Raw genomic sequence first — 19,347 nt, forward strand, 5'->3', positions numbered from 1 at the left:
GCATCTGAAAAGAGCAGCTCCTGCAGGCCTTGGTTTGGCTAATCCAACATTTAATCTCCAGACCCTTCCTGACTTTGACTTCGGCATTCTGCCAAGGAAATACACTTATTTTAGGTATTATATGAGGTTGCAGATTCCATAACTCTTTGTTAAGAGTTTTGAGAAAACTGATTCCCGTTTTTATGTTTTTGAGAAACTTAACATGGAGTTTTGAAATGTAGAAGAGCTTCATCTTATCATTCACTTTGAACTGTAAGTCTGTTGTCTGTGATGTAACATAGCTGCTATGATAAACATCTGACATACAGCCTTTAAAAAATACATGGATATGAAATACTTGTCCTAAGAGGAAACACTGCACATATTCACAATTCTTTAACACTTCTAAAGGCTAACCATTTCTAAGGCACATATACTTTTCACACAACACCTCTCTCACAAGGAAACCAGAACAGGAATTCTTTGCTAGAAGCCCAGTAATGCTCTGTGACTCAGGTTCACAGTCAGTAACGGAGATTCCCAGCTGAGTTACCCTTGTCCTTGCGGGTCTAAATTAAAGGGAAGCCCCAGACCTACTCTGCTTTAGCTCCAAATTCCAAATTCCTCCATGTCCCAGTGTCTTTGGCCTAATCCTAATTGGAATTTGCTGACACCTTCAGTTTAATAGACCAAAAAACAAACAACCTCCACCCCACCACAAATAGTACTCATCAGACCCATTTGCTCCCTCTGCAAAACAGGTCTGTTTAGCAGCAACATAAAAGATCATTAACCCCATTACACAATGGAACATGAGTATGATCCAAGTTTTAAAAACAAACAAAACCTCCAGAGCAGAAAAGCCAGGAGGCTTTGAACCCTAAAGGCAATGAGACTCTTCCCTGATCCCTCACTGGGAATCCAAGCACATAAAAAAATGCTTATAAATATTTTTATATAAACAGGATTAATAATCTCAACCTACTCACCCCTAAATTTGCTCATAAATTTAGCCTTTGATTGTTCTTTCTTTAACCCATGCCCCATCTCCGTTTAGATTGCAGATCAACTGAGGCTACTATAAAGCTCCTTGGGGTAAGAAGGCTCAAAAAACACAAAGGGAAAAGGCCAATAGCAGGAATGCTATAAACATTTCATTTTATTTTTTTTTTTTTAAGAAAAGTAGCTTCAGAAAAAGAAGAAAATAATCTAGATCATTTATTTATATATATATATATACTTTTTAATAAAAACCTTTACATAATCTTCATGCATAAAGACCTAGAGGTGGCCATGTTGTCTGTGACAGACCTAATACCAGCTGTCACAGGTCTTTACCTGGGACTCCCCATAGCTGGCAGCAGTGTAGCAAAGGCCCTCCACTAAAGCCCCTAAAGCCAAGCTCCTTGCCTGCCTCAGTAATGGTTTTATGTTCTAGGACTGTAGACAATGGGTAGGAAATGCTTTGGGCTAGAAGAGAAAGGATGAGGAGGGCTACCCAACCTGCCATGTTTTATCCAAACTCTTCAGGGAAATCCAGAATGGAGGCCTAGCAAGATGACTGAAAACCAGGGATCAAACTGAGTTCTGGAGCTTCCCAGAGACATGGGGTCTGTGACTAAGAGTTCCTGCACATGGTAGCAGGAAAGGTTTGGTGTTCATGCAACATTCAAGGCAGAACAAACAAGCCTTGAAGATTCATCCCTCCACGGCAGGCACTGACTTCTACCCTAAATGAGTCAGAAAGACCCTGTTACTGATTCCTAACTCAGTCCAACCCTCTTTGGACTCTAAAACAGTGTTAAGTTATCAACCTACTTAAGAGACAGATTCTCCTTCCTTGTGTGGATAGTTCGTCTGTTAAGGAAGGACAGTCTTTGATTAACACATTTGTCCTAGTATAAAAGGGCTGAGGTAGGAGTAGGGTAGCAGGCTGGCATGGAGGGCCACAAGATCCAGAATGGCTGAGAGTGGAAAAGGATTCCCTGGTTCTCTGAGGGGGATTCTGCCAAAGGTGTTTTATTGATCATTTTTCAAAAGAAAAAAAAAAAAAAGAACGGTTTTTTAAGGATGGTAAAAAGAGGCTTGACTCCTTTTTGGGTTCCAAAAGCCCTTACGTTTTGTTCAGTATTAAGAAAAGCCCTGAACAAATGGAGGCTGCTGCTTGGGGCAGCAGGAAAACAGGATGGATTCCACAGCTAACCAAGAGAATGGCAAACAGTGCCAATCAACTCAATGCAAAGGATCTTTGTGTGGTGAGTGTGAATGAGCATGTGAGTGTGTTGGGAGGAACTTGGGGTTCACTGGCTTCCCACAGTCAATTCTCGCAGGTAGGACTGTGTGAGACCACGCAGTTCCTCCAAGGCATAGTCCTCAGGCATGGGGAGTCGGCCAACGTGGGGAGCCAAGAGACGCAAAGGGACTCGCTGAGGGTCTGGTGTTGAGTCGGAGGTTGCATCAGGGGCATGCCGAAGGCTCCATACCACCCGCAGCAGGTTGGCTACACGTTTGGCCATGTCTGGAGAGAAAAAAAATGGAGTGGGGACCAAGGATGAGGGGTGGGAAGGGAGGGCATCAGGGCAGAGGTATAATAATCATAAAGACAGGAAACATGCAGGCAGGAAGCAGGGAAAGGATGGAGGCTTACCTGACTGGGCCAGGCGATCCTTGGCATTGTAACACTGGATCTGCTGTATGCGGTTGCACAGTGAGGTCACTTTGGTGTGTAACTGCTCCATCTCATAAACCGAGCAATCCATCTACAAAGAAGCAGAGAAACCAGTTAGGCCAAGAGGAGGTCCCTCACCCAATTCTATCCATAGACGGACTATGCAATGCTCTGAAACAACAGAGAAAACCCGCGGGACAAGGCGCAACCTCAGCAGTAATCCACCAGAGGAAAGTAACATATAGTACATAGAGCCCCAGATTGGGCAAGTCTGGAGATTAGCATTCATGAACCATTTTAACTAGCAAGCTTTAACATGGCACCAAAAATACAGATAAATCTGGGCTCAGAGAAATTGTATGACTTCTTAAGAATGCACAGTAAGTAAAAAGTGGAGCCCAAACTAGTATTTAATTTAGGTATCCTAACTCCAAGTTCACAACCCTCTCTAAAATACCACAGGACCCTCTTCTCACTGTATGCCCTCTATGTGTCGCGATCCATTCCTATGGCTTCAATTATGATTAATGTGCTGATGATTACTAAATCTTTAGCTTAATATTCCAATTTTCCACTCCCCTTTCCAGGGCCACTTACCCTAGCTGAGGTTATCATTACTTAAGACCTTGATCACTATCTTCAGTGTCATCCCCATTACATCCTTTTCCCTACCATCTATCTGGTAGCCAGAGCGACCTTTCTAAAAAGCAAGTCTGTATTTTTACTCTTTTTTTTTTTGTTAACGTTTATTTATTTTTGAGAGACAGAAAGAGACAGAGCGTGAGCAGGGGAGGGGAAGACAGAGAGGGAGATTCAGAGTCTGAAGCAGGCTCCAGGTTCTGAGCTGTCAGCAGAGAGCCCAATGTGGGGCTTGAACCCACGAACCGGGTGATCATGACATGGGCCAAAGTCAATTGCTTAACCAACTGAGCCACTCAGGAACCCCTGTATTTTTATTCTTTAAAAAAAAATTTTTTTTTAGTTCATTTAAGTAATCTCTACCCCCAGTGTGGGGCTCCAACTCATGACCCTGAGATCAAGAGTTGCATGCTCTTCCAACTCAGCCAGCCAGGAACCCTGTATTTTTTATTCTTTATTATGTTCTGAATACTTTCCAGCAGCATCTTATTCCTGTTTGTCTCACATGTGACTCTTGGTTAGCCCTCCTCTCTCAAACTCTTACATTAACTATACTAATACCTCCTCCTTCACCAAATGCTCCTTCAACCCTTCCACGAAGTATCTCTCTCATTGAATCTATTTTTGGGCTTTGCAGAATCTACCATTTAACACCTCTACAAGTACTTTTTTATCCAAAATAATCCAGTCTTCAACTGGACTTTTAAAGGTGGTAAATAAAATGAGGTCTTTGCTCTCAAGAAATTCATAGAAAATAAAGAAAGCATTGGAAATAAATCTTAAAGAATCATAAGCTATGCAGATGATTCAAAGAGGGTAATGTGGTAGAAAAACTGGATGGCTACTTCAGATTGGGGGATCAGGAAAGGCTTCCTTGAGGAAGGTCATATCTAACTAGAGACCTTAATAACGAGAGGGTCAAGCTTTCTAGGCCAAGAGAACAGCTAAAACTACAAGATGGGAATGCAAAGAATGGTAAAATGCAGTTTAAAAAAAAATTTTTTTTAATGTCTATTTTTGAGAAAGACAGCAAGTGGGGGGAGGGGCAGAAAGAGGGAGACACAGAATCCGAAGCAAGTTCCAGGTTCCTAGCTACCAGCAGAGAGCCTAACACAGGGCTCGAACTCATGAACTGCGAGATCATGCCCTGAGCTGAAGTCAGACGCTCAACCAACTGAGTGCTATCCAGGTACCTGGGTGCAGAGTTTAAAAGCAGTTTAAAATGCAGAGTTTAAAGAGGAGAATAGAAAAAGATAAAACTGGAGAGGTTTTATATACCAGTGGATCATAACTGGGGTCCTTAGAATTTTGAAAGTCTGTGAACTTGGACTGGGAAAAATTTTTACTAAAATTTTTTTTACTAAAAATTAGCATTTAATTATTAATGTGGATGTCAAGCAATAACTGTGACTTTGTCATCAGCAGAAATCACAGCTATTTTCATATTACATTACAGTTGTTAGTGATTTTTAAATGTAGTATTTCAAAATTAGAGTAGTCAGAAGATCCACTGCTGAGCTTGTTATTTAAGATCTTAATAAAGCACTTATTACTTACTATAAGTTCTTAATATTTTGGTAACTATATTTTAACATAACTGGTTTCTTTTGTAATCCCATGTATTCAAATTTTTGCAACAAAACACATTAGACAGCCATCCATGGGCTTTACCAGACTGTCAAGGAGGTCCATGGCACGAAAAAGGTAAGAATTATTCATGCAGAGCTTTTAAGACTTCCTAAGGAGCACTTTATTCTAAGTGAAATGACAAGCCCCTGGAATGATTTTAGAGTGAGATTATATGATTTGTATATTAGATCACTTTGGGGCACCTGGGTGGCTTAGCCAGTTAAGCATCTGACTCTTGATTTCAGCTCAGATCATGATCTCCTGGTCAGGAGATCGAGCCCTGCATTGGGCTTTGTGCTGACAGCGCTGAGGCCTGCTTGGGATTCTCTTTCTCTGCGCCTCCTCCACTCATTCACTCTCTCAAAACAAATAAACGTTAAAATAAAAATTAAAAAAAAAAAAAAAAAGAGGATCACTTTGGTTGCTGTGTGGAAATAAATTGTAAAGGAACAAGCGTAGAAGCAGGGAGGCCAATTAGGTGTCTACTACAGCAGTCCAGGTGAGAAATTTTGTGATTTTACTACACCTACACGGTTTCCCTTTCCACTCCACACACCAATACTTACTCTTATTAAAAGTTCACTGGAAGCACTACGATCTCTCTGATCTCTAGACTCATACTTACGCTATTCTCTCTGCTAAAGCATTCTGTCCCACCCATCCTTCTTTTTCATCTGAAAGAAATGAGACTCACTTCTAGAAAGCCTTACTATAACCCTCAGACTGGGTTAGGTACTCAATTTATGTGTTGCTGTAAGATACTCTATGCTTAATCCTTACACGTATCATTCTACAGTAACTGTTGGTTTACCTGGAAATATCTTCCTCAACAAAATGATTACTTTGGTAAGGGTAAAACATACACTACTGCTTACCTTCATATCCCCCAAATCCACCAGTGCTTGGGACATAGTAAGTTCTCAATAACTAGATTGTGTTAAAGTATTAATGTTCAACTAGAAAAGAGTTTTCTTCAGTGATAATTTAGGGATGATGCTCTTAATCCATCTTAAACATGTAGCAAATAAATTATGCATATTATGTGCCAGGCACTATGCTAGTAGCGGGGATTCTGATAAGGGTAACAGATAATAATTACTAAGCACTTAGTATATATAAAGTAGTCTGCTAAAACACAGTGTATTTTGTTTAAGCTTTGTGACAACTGTCAGATATCTATGATAATCTGTGCCATTAACTTATTTGCTTAAAGTCACATAGCTAATGAGTGAGAGAACCATTAATTGAATCTAACAGTTTGGCTCTAGAACTCGATTCTTAACCTCTATGTTCTATTACCTTTAATCTTAAAGAAGATCTCCCCAAAAGGTGCTCATGATAACTGCAAGACAGATGTAGATAAGTAACTAAAATAAAGTTAGTAGACTAATGTACCAAGTGCTTTGGTAGTAAAAAATAAAGTGCAATAAACATTTCTTGGGGAAAACGAGAACAAAGTAGAGCTTACAGCAATGTAGATTTTTTTTTTTTTTTAAGGTTATTTTGAGAGAGAGGGGGCTATGGGTATAGAGGTAGAGGGAGACAGAAAATCCCAAGCAGGCTCTGTGCTGTGACCACACAGCCCCATGTAGGGAGGGCTCTATCCCAGGAACCAGGAGATCGTGACCTGAGCAGAAACCAAGAGTCAGATGCTTAACTGACTGAGCCACCCAGGTGCCTCCAGCAATGCAGATCTTAAAGGATGAATGTATGTGTGCTCAAGAGTGAAATAAAACAAATTCTGCTGGAAAATCCATGAGTAATTTAGTGTGATTAGAGAAGGTGGCATCTGGAATGTGGGGGTAACACTAGTAGGAATAAGCAGGAGTGAAAGGTAAAAGCCTTTATATGGGCTTTAATTCTATATTCCAGAGTTTGGTCTTTCTGCTATAAGCAATGGAGGTCTCTCTTATGATCTTATCAAGACTGACCCCAATACATTTTAATGAAGACTAAAAAAACGGTTAATATTTGCAATTTTAAACATGCCAAATGATGTATGAAACTACCTTCACCAAATCTCTGACCTTCCTATCTCTCTCATCCCTGAGTTGTTCACTCAAACTAGGGCTAGACAAGGGGAGACTATGGACAAGCCTCGGGCATGTCTACTGTACGTACCACTGGTAATAAGTACAAAACAGAAGTTTTTTTTTAAGTTTTGATACAGCTGTCATAGTGATTACAGCAAATTAGCCTCATCAAAACATCCCTTTTGCACTGACCATTCTATCTTTGCCATTAAGTTTTTCAAGTGGTCGCTCAGGCCTTTTGAGGTCTCTGTGGCTTTAACGGCCAGGGAAAAAGAAAACCAAGCAGTAGTTCAAAGACTCAGGTACCTGCTGTATCTGGTGAAGCATCTCCATGACCCGAATATAGTCCAAGTAAACAAGTCCTGATGTTTCCCAGTCCTGGATTAGGCTGCTGCGCTCTGGAGGTGCCAAGTCTTCCAAGAACCCCTTCAGGTAGTCATAGTTCTCATTAATGATGGCATCTGAAGAAACAAAATATTAAGCACTATGTCTGCACAAGTATAGGTTCTCAAAAGTACACAGATGACATGACAGAAATCCAAAACAGGAAGGAAGGGGAAATAATGTTGGGTCAAACTAGAGAATTGCATAGATATTTCAAGTAGATATCCTGAAATTCTCCAAAGAAAAATGTGTAAAAGTTCTTGCTTCAGTTCCCCAAACAGAGATATCTGGGTGTTTTTTTCTGTTTTCTTTTTCTTTCTTTTTTTTCTTTAATTTATTATTTATTTTTGAGAAGAAGAGGGTATGAGCCAGGGAGGGGCAGAGAGGAAGGGAGAATCTCAAACAGGCTCTGCGCTGTCAGTGCAGAGTCTGACATGGGGCTAGAACTCACGAAACTGTGAGATCATGACCTGAGATGAAATCAAGAGTCGGATGCTTAACCAACTTAGCCACCCAGGCACCCCTCTGTTTTCTTTCTTGAGACATAATTGACCTATAACATTATGTTAGTTTCAGATACACAACATAACAATTCAATACTTGCATATATCGCAAAATGATCAACCACAATGTCTGGTTATGTTACCATACAGAATTATTTTTTTCTTCTGATGAGAACTTTTAAGATTTACTCTATTAGCAACTTTCTTTTTTTTAAAGATTTTATTTCTAAGTAACCTCTACACTCATCGTGGGGCTTGAACTCACAACCCCAAGACCAAGAGTTGCATGCTCCACTGACTGAGTCAGCCTGGCTCCCCCTCTATTATTAGCAACTTGCAAATATGCAACACAGTATTATTAACTATGGTTGCCATGCTGTGTATTTCATCCTCATGACTTATTTATTTTGTAATTGGAAGTTTGTACCTTTTGACTCCCTTATTCATTTTGCCCACTTCCACCTCCCACCTCTCTGGCAACCACCAATCTGTTCTCTGTATCTATAAGCCTTTTTATTTTTTTCTTAAAGATTCCCCATATAATGTGATATCATGCAGTATTTGTCTTTCTCTGACTTAGCATAATGCCTTGAGGTCCATCCATATTGTTGCAAATACTAAGATTTCATTCTTATTTATGGCTGAATAATAATCCACTGCCTATATATACAATACACACACACGTTATCCATCCACTGATAGACACTTAGGTTGTTTCCCTATCTTGGCTACCGTAAATAATGCTGCAATGAATATGGAGTTTCATGTATCTTTTCGAGTTGTGTTTTCATTTTTTCTTTTGGATAGCTACCTGGAAATGGAATGACTGAATCATATGGTAGGTAGTTCTATTTTTAACTTTCTTTTCTTTTTTCTTTTTTAATGTTTATTTACTTTTTTATTTAAAAAATTGTTTTTACATTTATTTATTTTTGAGAGACAGAGAGAGACCGAGCACAAGTGGGGGAGGGGCAGAGAGAGGAGGAGACAGAATCCGAAGCAGGCTTCCAGGCTCTGAGCTGTCAGCATAGAGCCTGACATGGACCGGAACTCATAAATCATGAGATCCTGACCCGAGCCGAAGTCGAATGCTTAACCGACTCGGCCACCCAGGCACCCCAATGTTTATTTTATTTACTTTTTGAGAGAGCAAGAGACACAGTGTGAGTGGGGAGAGGCAGAGAGAGGGGGAGACACAGAATCTGAAGTAGGCTCCAAGGCCCTGGACTGTCAGCACAGAGCCCGATGTGGGGCTTGAACTCACAAACTGCGAGATCATGACCTGAGCCAAAGTTGAATGCTTAACAGACTGAGGGGCTCAGGTGCCCCTATTCTTAATTTTCTGAGGAACCTCCATATTGTTTTCCATAGCGGCTGCACCAATTTACATGTCCGCTAATAGTGCACAAGGGTTCCCTTTTCTCCACATCCTCACCAGCCTTATTTATTTTTTTTTGACAACAGCAATTTTAACAGGGATGAGGTGGTATCTCACTGTGGTTTTGACATGCATTTCTGATTAGTGGCACACATCATTTCATGTAACTGTGAGCCATCTATATATATCTTATTTAGGAAAATGTCTACTCGATACTCTGCCTATTTTTTTTTAAATTTTTTAATCTTTACTTATTTTTGAGAGAGAGAGAGAGAGAGAGAGAGAGAGAGAGAGAGAGAAAACGAGCGAGCAGGGGAGAAACAGAGAGAGAGGGAGACACAGAATCCAAAGCAGGTTCTAGGCTCCGAGCTGTCAGCACAGAGCCTGACGTGGGGCTCGAATTCACGAACCGTGAGATCATGACCTGAGCTGTAGTCAGATGCTCAACCAACTGAGCCACCCAGGCATTTTCCTCTGCCTATTTTTCAATCAGGTTTTTTTTGGTTATTTTTAGGAGTTCTTTAAATTTTTTTTTTAAACATTTATTTATTTTTGAGAGACAGAGCATTAGTAGGGGAGGGGCAGAGAGAGAGGGAGACACAGAATCTGAAGCAGGCTCCAGGCTCTGAGCTGTCAGCACACAGCCTGAAGCAGGGCTTGAACTCACAAACCACGAGATCATGACCTGAGCTGAAGTCAGACACCCAACTGACTGAGCCACCCAGGTGCTGCTTTTAGCTTGATGTAGTCCCATTTATTTCTGCTTTTGTTGCCTTTGCTTTTAGTGTCACATCCAAAAAAAAAAAAAAAAAAAATTATCATCAAGATGGATGTCAAGGAGCTTACTACCTATGTTTTCTTCTAGTTTTATGCCTTCAGGTCTTACAGTTCAAGTCTTTATCCATTTTGAGTTAACTTTTGTATATGGTGTAAGACGATGGTCCAGTTTCATTATTTTGCATATGGCTGTCCAGTCTTCCCAATGCCATTTATTGAAGACTGTATATTCTTGGCTCTTTTGTCATAAATTAATTGACCACATACGTGTGGGTTTATTTCTGGGCTTTCTACTCTTGATTTTAAAGTTTATTTTTTAGATTTAAGACACAGAGAGCACAAGCAGAGAGGGGAGGGGCGGGGAAGAGAATCCTAAGCAGAGCCCAACATGGGGCTTGAATTCATGAATGTGGGATCATGACCTGAGTTGAAATCGGGAGCGGACACTTAATCGACTGAGTCACCCAGGCACCCCCTGGTCTCTCTACTCTGTTCCAATGATCTATGTGTCTGTTTTCAGGCCTATACCATACTGTTTTAGTTTCTTACAGCTTTCTAACTGAATTTGAAATCAGGGAGTGTGATGTCTCCAGCTTTGTTCTTCGTTCTCAAGATCACTTTGGCTACTGGAGGTCTTTTGTGGTTCCACGCATATTTTAGAGTTGTTTGTTCTACTTTTGTGAAAAATGCCACTGGAATTTTGGCAGAAATTGCACTGAATCTGTAGACTGTTTTAGTAGATTGATATTTTAACAATATCAATTCTTCCAATCCACAAGCATGGAATATCTTTCCATTTCTTTGTGTCTTTAATTTCCTTTAATCACTGTCATAGTTTTTAGGGTATAGGTCTTTGATCTCTTTGGTTAAATTTATTCCTAGGTATTTTATTCTTTTAGATGCAATTGAAAATAGCATTGTTTTCGATGCAATTGAAAATAGGATTGTTTTCTTCATTTCTCTGATAGTTCATTATTAGTATATGGAATTGCAACAGATTTCTATATATTGATTTTGTATCCTGCAATTTACTGAATTCATTTATTCCAAGAGTTTTTTTGGTGGAGTCTTCAGAGTTTTCTATATATAATCATGTTATCTGCAAACAATACAGTTTTATTTCTTCCTTTCCAGTTTGGATGCCTCTTATTTATTTTTCTTGACTAACTGCTCTGACCAGGACTTCCAATATTATGTTGAACAAATGTGGTGAAAGTGGGCATCCTTGTCTTCTTCCTGATCTTAGAGGAAAAGCTGAAAGCTTTTCACCATTGAATATGTTAGCTGTGGGTTTGTCATATATGGCCTTCATTATTGAGGTATGCTCCTTCTATGCCAACTAGTTTTTATCATAAATGGATGCTGAATTTGTCAAATACTTTTCCTGCATCTCTTGAGACGATCATAGGATTTTTATCTTTCATTTTATTAATATGGTGTATCACACTGTTTGGTTAAACCATCCCTGTTATAAATCCCATTTGATCATGGTGTATAATCCTCTTAATGTATTGAATTCGGTTTGCTAATAATATGCTGAGAATTTTTACATCTTTGTTCAACAGGAATATTGGTCTGTACCAATATGGTCTTTCTTATGATATCCTTGTCTGGTTTGATATTAGGATAATGCTGACCTTATAAAATGAGTTTGGAAGTATTCTCCCCTCTTCTATTTTTTGGAAGAGTTTGAGAAGGATTGGTATTAATTCTATGTTAGGCAGAATTCACTAGTGAAGCCATCTGGTCCAGGACTTTTATTTGTAGGGAGTTTTTTTTTTTTTTTAATTTTTTTAACATTTATTTATTTTTGAGACAGAGAGAGACGACAGAGCATGAACAGGGGAGGGGCAGAGAGAGAGGGAGACACAGAATCTGAAAAAGGCTCCAGGCTCTGAGCTGTCAGCACAGAGCCTGACGCGGGGCTCGAACTCACAGACCGTGAGATCACAACCTGAGCCGAAGTCGGACGCTTAACCGACCAAGCCACCCAGGCACCCCAAGGGAGTTTTTTGATTACCAATTCAATCTGTTTTACTAGTAACTCGTCTGTTCAGATTTTCTATTTCTTCATGATTCAGTCTTAGAAGGCTATATGTTTCTAGGAATTTATCCAATTCTTCAAGATTGTCCAATTTGTTGGTATGTACCTGTTCACAGTAGTCTCTAATGATCCTTTGTATTTCTATGGTATCAGTTATAATATCTCTTTTTTAATTTTGGTGAATAAAATTCCCTAAGTACACGAAGAGTTTAACATAATTCATGCATATCAAGCATATCCTTGGCAAATGGTGACGTAACAATATTGCTGTCAACCTGTCCCTCTAGCCCCTCCAGGCCACGTTTCCTCTGCACAGAGAACTCTTGCAAAGTGTAATCTGATGCAAGACCTCAAAGTCCCATAGAGAATATCATCTCTGGCCAGACTAATCATGGCATTCAGAGACTGGAAGAATTTGGGGTAATTTCAGGAGACACGGGCCCTAGAAGGACTCACCAGAAGCTAAGTGCCTGATGATGAGTTTGTGGCAGCGGTTCCAGTGTCCAGCTTTAAACAAATAGAGGGCCTCCAAATGCTTGTCAGATTCCATGTGTGCTCTCACTGCTTTGGCCTCATTAATCCACTCAGCAGGCACACAAAGCTTTTGGGTCAGGAAAGTCTCCTTAGCCCAAGACTCAGGGGTCTCCAATAGTTGGCAGTGCCGGGTAAGCAGCTCTCGAACAGCATTCTCACGCACGCTGCAAGAAGAAAGACAATGCTGAATAAATTCTATCTTCATTGATGGAGAAGACTGCCTCAGACAACGCAGAGTGATCCATGGGATAGTCTCTCAAACTGCAAGTCTTAACCCTTACTGGACTTCAAACTTCACTTAAAAAAAAAAAAAAAAAAAGTCACCATATCTACATTTATTTTTTAAATGAAATAGTATCTAAGCACATTATGTTTTCATGATCAAAAAAGTCTGAAAACTAATACTCTAGGGAAGGTTGTCTAGGGCTAAGAAAAGGCTTTCCCTTTCTTTTCCTTATTTTCTTTCTTGTAACAGGAGATCAAGGACTAGGATAGGAGAATGCTATTCTGCACAGAGCAGTTGTTTGCAGTTCATTCCCAACCTTCTTCCTTCCTTTTCTCCCATATGGTCAGTACAAGTAAACGAAGTAGTTTTTAAAGGTAAGGCCTCTTCCAGGTCCTTGTTTGCTTTTTTTCCCCCTTCAAAACTACCAACTTTCCTAATTCATTTCTCTCTACCTCTAGATTTAGGCTACCCTCATTCTTTCTGATCTCAAGTCCCTTTAGAGTCCTTATCTATCTGGGCCTAAGGACCAGCCATTTAAATTTCATATCAAAACAAGTATTCTCATTTTAGATTCTTTTCTGAACACCTTTCAAGGCTTTTCGAGGACCCCCCAATCTCATCTTAACTGTTTCTTTTAAAAATTCTTTATCAGGGGCACCTGGCTGGCTCAGTAGGGGGTGGTGAGTTTGAGCCCCATATTGGATACAGAGATAACTTGAATAAATTAAATAAATAAACAGAAATAGGATCTGCTTGAGCCTACTCTGAATCATCAGTTTTATTAGCCAGACTTTTAACCTCTGAAATTCCCCATGAATTTATTTAAATAAACTCAAAGGAAAAGTATGAAATAATTTTGCTTCCTGGTAAGGGAGAAGAGGAGAAATTCCTTTAAGGGAAGGCTGTGCTAGATGCTTTATACTTCTACTCTCTTTCTGTAAAAAAAAAAAAAAAAAAAATTGAATTAAGCAATCTCAATGCCCATCATGGGGCTCAAACTCATGACCCAAATGAAGATCAAGAGTCACACACTTGGCTGAGTCAGCCAGGTGCCCCAACTTTTCCTCCTTTAATCCCACAACCACCTTTGATTAGATACAGATTAATAGTATGATTTTATAGATAAAGAGTAAGCTTTACTCCAGGTCAAAGTGAGTACATGATGGATCTAGAACTGAGGCAAGTCTGACTACAAAACTCAACTCCTTTTCACACTGTATCACATGACAGTTAATGCAGCATAATGATTAAGAGCACAGACTCTGGATGTCTTGAGTTGGAAGACTGCCATTTACTAGCTATGTGACCTTGAGCAAAAGTTACTCTCTCCCTGCCTTGGGCTGCTCATCTGTAAAACAGAGATTGTAAGAGTGTTACCTTATAAAGTCATTATGAGCACTAATTTTGATATGAAGTATTTACAACAGAGTGTATATCCATACAAAAGTACTATGCAACAAAGTACTATATAAATGTTTTTGTTACTAGTGTAATGCCATGCTACTACCAATAACAGAAAAAAAATCTCCATCAATTTATCTCATTCACACCATGGGGAAAAGGCGATTTCAGGATAGAGAACCAAATCCTAACACACCTAAGTAAGGATATATTGGTAAATATGATGCTACCAAACTTGAGGGGTAGGCGTGGGTGGATGGCAAGGGAAGGCCAGAGAGGGAGAAAGGCAACAGAGAGAAAAAGTCAGGGGCGCTCCCTGCCAACTCATTATATCACTTCACAGATCCACTGAGGCAGCTCAGCAAGTATTATTTCTGCATACCTAAACATGCCACATTCAACTGAATCTATGTCTGTGTTAATGGGTTGCCCCATGTGGATATACCCTTCCTCTTCTACTTAATTATTTCCTGTTCTTGTCTAAAGTTTTCCATGATCACTGCAGTTCAGAGATCTCTCCTGAGAAACAGCGTTATTTGGCACTAAACTCAAGACAGTCTCACTTCTAACTTGTTCACGTGAATACAGAGACAGCTGTGGACTGAACGGTCTTAAGGTTTATCACAAGGCTGGACCGAAAATACATTCTAGATGCTTACTTAATGAATTAAACCCTAAGAGACTGATTCTTTGCCCCTGTAGCCCTAGGTGTACCTCGTGGGTTCATGACATCTCACTCACCTTGAGTTGTCAATATGCAGGAAGACAAAGATGGCCCACTCCCAGAGGCCCTCACTTTCCAGTTGGCCAGCAAAACTGGCCTGCAGCACACCCTCACACTGGTCTGAGAGATGAGTATAGTTAAGAGCCCGCAGCACCTCCCACAAGTGCCAGCTTAGGCGGTAATCCAAAGGATCTGCTGTTATGCTTCGAGGCTCCAACAGCTGGTTGAGATCATAATGTCTGCAAAGGAGAATGTGCGGAGTGTTACCACATCAAGGCAGCAGACCACCTGCACTGAACAAATCAACTGTTCTGGCTATGGCTTAGGAGATAATAAAGGCAGGCACCCTAGAACAGAAGCATTATAGACCACATGGTCTCCTTCTGAGACTGTGCTGTATCAATCTACTTCTAGGTTCAGCCAGATTACAGAGCCTACCAAAAATGAAGGCAGCTCCTCTTCTGTGGCTGTGGGATCTGACAGGTATGCTGGTATTTGTTTGGCCTAGATATTTATTGTCCTGGTACACAGAGTCTTCATAACTCTTACTCTTCATTCCTTTGCTTTAGTGTTGATACCTTTCTTAACCATTTAAAACACATAGTTATCTTAGGATCTTTCAAACTTCTCTATTATATGGAGCTGTCGGAGTGCTAACTCTCCAACAGCTAACTAGTCTTCATGATGGTTATTTCCTTCTATGGGTTATAATTTTTGCCTCTGATTTTGTCTACAGTGGGGAGTATTTTTTATATAAGGACATTCAGGTGTCCTGGGTTTTTAAAGTGTCCCTATACAGACTTTTACCTTTTCTTCTGCTGGGAGCCCAAAGATTTCAATGGTCCTAGACTAGTTAATGTGTAAAGTTCTTAGCTTGCAATTCCAGATCGTAAGAATAGTAGAAAGTAAAATCTCATGCTTCTAAGTTTTAGAGCTTAGACTACCAATCAATAATTTTCCTTTTCACCTAAGATCCAGACATTTTATAACTTTTTAACACTTCTCAGGTAATGAACAGAATTTTTCTAGACCAGTGTTGTCAAACTGAACTTTGTGGGATGATGGAAATGCCCTGTAATCTGTCCTGATCAATGATAGCCAATAGTCAATACAGGTGCCTATCAGACACTTGAAATGTGGATACTATAAATAACTTAATTTTAAGTTTTACTTAAATATTCATATGTGAATAGCAGCTATTATATTGGACAGTGTAGTTTAGACTATTTGTGAAGGACAGAGTGTGGCTTTTATGTAAGGTCTTAGTCCACAGCAATTCTATCTTTCCTGAGAACAAGGTTTACTATCTCCCTCTGGCGCTGGTTTCTCTATTTCTGGCACCTTGATATATCCTTCTTTTTCTTTTTTTGACACAAAAAAAACCTGACATACAGTAAACATATTTAAAATGCACAATTTTCATTAAGTTTCAATATATGCACACACTGCGAATTTACCACCAAGGTCAAGATAACAAACACACTTATCACCTCCAAAAATTTCTTTATGCCCCTTTGTAATCCCTCTCTTCCTGCCTCTCCTTACACCCTCTCTTCCTGGGCAACCAGCTTTCTATGATTAATCAGTTTGCATTTTCCAGAATTTTATATAGATTAGAATCATAGAGTAGGTATGCTTCCAGGTACTTTTTTGTCTCACCTCTTCCAAAACCAAGTAAAATTATCCTGCGATTCACTATGCTAATTATGTGTATCAATTGCTGAGTAGCATTCCATTACATAAGTATACCACATCTTGTTTACCTATTCAGCTGTTGGTGGAAATTTGGCTTGTTTCCAGGTCTGGACCATTATAAACAAAACTGCTATAAACATCTGTATACAAACATGTTTTCATTACTTTTGGGTTAATACCTAGGAGTGGCATGACTGGACCATATGCATGCAGGTATGTCTAACTTTTTAAGCCAAATTGTTTACCACAGTGCCAATATCATTTTACATTTTTACCAGCAGTGTATGAGAATTCCAGTTGCTCCACATCTATGACAACATTGGGTAGTGTACGTCTTTTTAATTTCCAGTCATTCTAATAGGTGGGTAGTGGTATCCCATGATGGTTTTAACTTGCATTTCCCTGTTAGCTACTGATGCTGAACATTTTTTCATGTGCTTGACATCCAGGTCTTCTTTGGTAAAGGAACTGTTTAAATATTTTGCCTATTTTTAAAATTGGGTTGTTTTAAAATTGGGTTATTATTGAGGTTCTTATTGTTTTATTTATTTGCTTATTTATTTATTTGAGAGAGAGAGAGTGTCTGAGAGAATCAATCCCAAGCAGGCTCCACACCCAGTGCGGAGCCTGATGTGGGGCTTGATCCCATGACCCTAGGATCATGACCTGAGCCAAAATCAAGAGTCAGATGCTTAACTGACTGAGCCACCCAGGCATCCCTACTATTACAGAGTTTTAAGAGTTCTTTATATGATCTGGATACAAGTTCTTTATCAGATATATGAATTGCAAGTATCTTCCTCCAATCTGTGGCTTGTCTTTTTATTCTCTTATGAAAATGAACACTAGCAGTTTTTTTAAAAAGTTTATTTATTTTATGTTTGAGAGAGACAAAGGGAGAAAATGTGTGTGCGTGCGCATAAGCAGGAAGGGGGGAGTAGAGAGAGAGAGAGAGAGAGAGAGAGAGAGACACACAGAAAGAGAGAGAGAAAATATCCCAAGCAGACTCTGCACTGCCAGCACAGAACCCAACACAGGGCTCAATCTCATGAACCGTGAGATCATGACCTGAGCCAAAACCAACAGCTGGACGCTCAATGGACTGAGCCGCCCAGGCGCCCCCAGTGACTAGCAGTTTTTAATTTTGCTGAAGTCCAGTTTACCAATTTTTTCCTCTACAGATTGTATATTTAGTGTCAAAAAAATCTTTGCCTAACTCACAGTTGTAAAGATTTTCTGGTTTGTTTTCTGCTTTAAGTTTGAAATTTAGGTTTCTGATTCATTTTGAACTGGACACATAATAGAAATAAGCAGTAAAACCAAAAGCTAGTAGACTATCAAGAAAAAAAAAGAGAAAAGACACATATTACCAATAACAAGCAGGAGAGAGACACAGATCATATATACATTTTAAAAGGTTAATAAGGAAAAATGTTATGAATAACTTTATGCCAATAAACTTGGTGACTTCAATGAAACAAATTCCTTAGAAGAAGCAAATGATCAAAACTGACTCAAGAATAAGCAGAAAGCCTCAACAGCCTAGTAAAGAAGTTGATTTCATAGTTTAAAAATTTTTTAGTGTTTATTTTTAAATTTTTTAATGTTTATTTCTGAGACAGAGAGAGACAGAGCATGAGCAGGGGAGGGGCAGACAGAGGGGGAGACACAGAATCCGAAGCAGGCTCCAGGCTCCCGCACAGAGCCCAATGCGGGGCTCGAACCCACAAACCGTGAGATCATGACCTGAGCCGAAGTCAGTCGCTCAACCAGCTGAGCCACCCAGGCGCCTGTTTATTTTTTGAGAGACAGAGCATTGAGTGGGGGAGGGTCAGAGACAGAGGGAGACACAGAATCTGAAGCAGATTTTGAGTTGTCAGCACACAGCCCGATGCGGGGCTCGAATCCATGAGTTGTGCAATCATAGTCTGAGCCGAAGTTGGACGCTTAACCAACTGAGCCACTGAGGCACCCTTATTTTATAGTTTAAAAACTTTAATTAAACTTAATAAAAATGGAAAACTTCTGCTCTTCATTTTATTAAGAAAATGAGGGGCGCAGAGTGGCTCAGTCGGTTAAGTGTCTGACTTTTGATTTTGGCTCAGGTCATGATCTCATGATTTGTGAGATCGAGCCCCGTATTGCGCTCTGTGCTGACAGTGCAGAGCCTGCTTGACATTGTCTCTCCATCTCTCTCTCCCCCACCTCTGCTCATGTAGGTACATGTGTGTGCACACTCTCTCTCTCAAAATAAAGAAAAAGAAAATGAAAAAACAAGCCTTTATATTAGGATGATTAAAAAAAATTAATGATTAAAGGACTAATATCCAGAATATATAAAGAAATATTGCAATACAGGAACTCTTAAAAAACAGGCAAAAAAAAATGTGAGAAGATACTTTAGCAATAAAATATATAGACGGTAAATAAGCACATGAAAAAAATGCTCAAAATCATTAGTCACTAGGGAAATGCAAATTAAAGCACTACTTCAGTTGTTTCGATTTTACCACAATATAAACCTATATGATCCTCTAATTAACACAGTTACTCACCTAATACCTAAAAGTATTTAATGAATTGAAATGAGATATGAGTGATTAGTTGTGACGGAAAAAAAATCCTGTAGTGTTTCTGAGCATGTGTGCCAAGATAGGTCTGCTGAGAGAGTTTTAATTAACTGATTATCTATAATAATAGCAAGTGTTTATATACTGCTGGAGGATAAATAAA

At 39.5% G+C, this 19,347-nt stretch overlaps 1 protein-coding gene across 8 annotated transcripts in view; it reads right to left on the reverse strand.

Moving 5' to 3' along the window:
* Positions 1-1,174: 1,174 nt before the first annotated feature.
* The window catches only part of NUP98 (nucleoporin 98 and 96 precursor), a 118,993-nt gene continuing 100,820 nt past the window's right edge, over positions 1,175-19,347 (reverse strand). For all 8 annotated transcript variants that reach the window (XM_047071140.1, XM_047071139.1, XM_047071142.1 and 5 more), the window contains 5 exons: positions 14,937-15,158; positions 12,491-12,732; positions 7,255-7,409; positions 2,627-2,738; positions 1,175-2,497 (listed from right to left, as the gene is read on the reverse strand). In XM_047071140.1, the coding sequence (XP_046927096.1) occupies positions 2,280-2,497; positions 2,627-2,738; positions 7,255-7,409; positions 12,491-12,732; positions 14,937-15,158 (949 nt within the window). In that variant the 3' untranslated portion in view covers positions 1,175-2,279. The remainder of the gene's footprint in view (positions 2,498-2,626; positions 2,739-7,254; positions 7,410-12,490; positions 12,733-14,936; positions 15,159-19,347) is intronic.

The sequence above is a fragment of the Lynx rufus genome, unplaced genomic scaffold (assembly GCF_022079265.1).
Source record: "Lynx rufus isolate CCGP_SWC_20201006 ecotype Redwood Valley unplaced genomic scaffold, mLynRuf1.p SCAF_9, whole genome shotgun sequence".
NCBI lineage: Eukaryota > Metazoa > Chordata > Mammalia > Carnivora > Felidae > Lynx > Lynx rufus.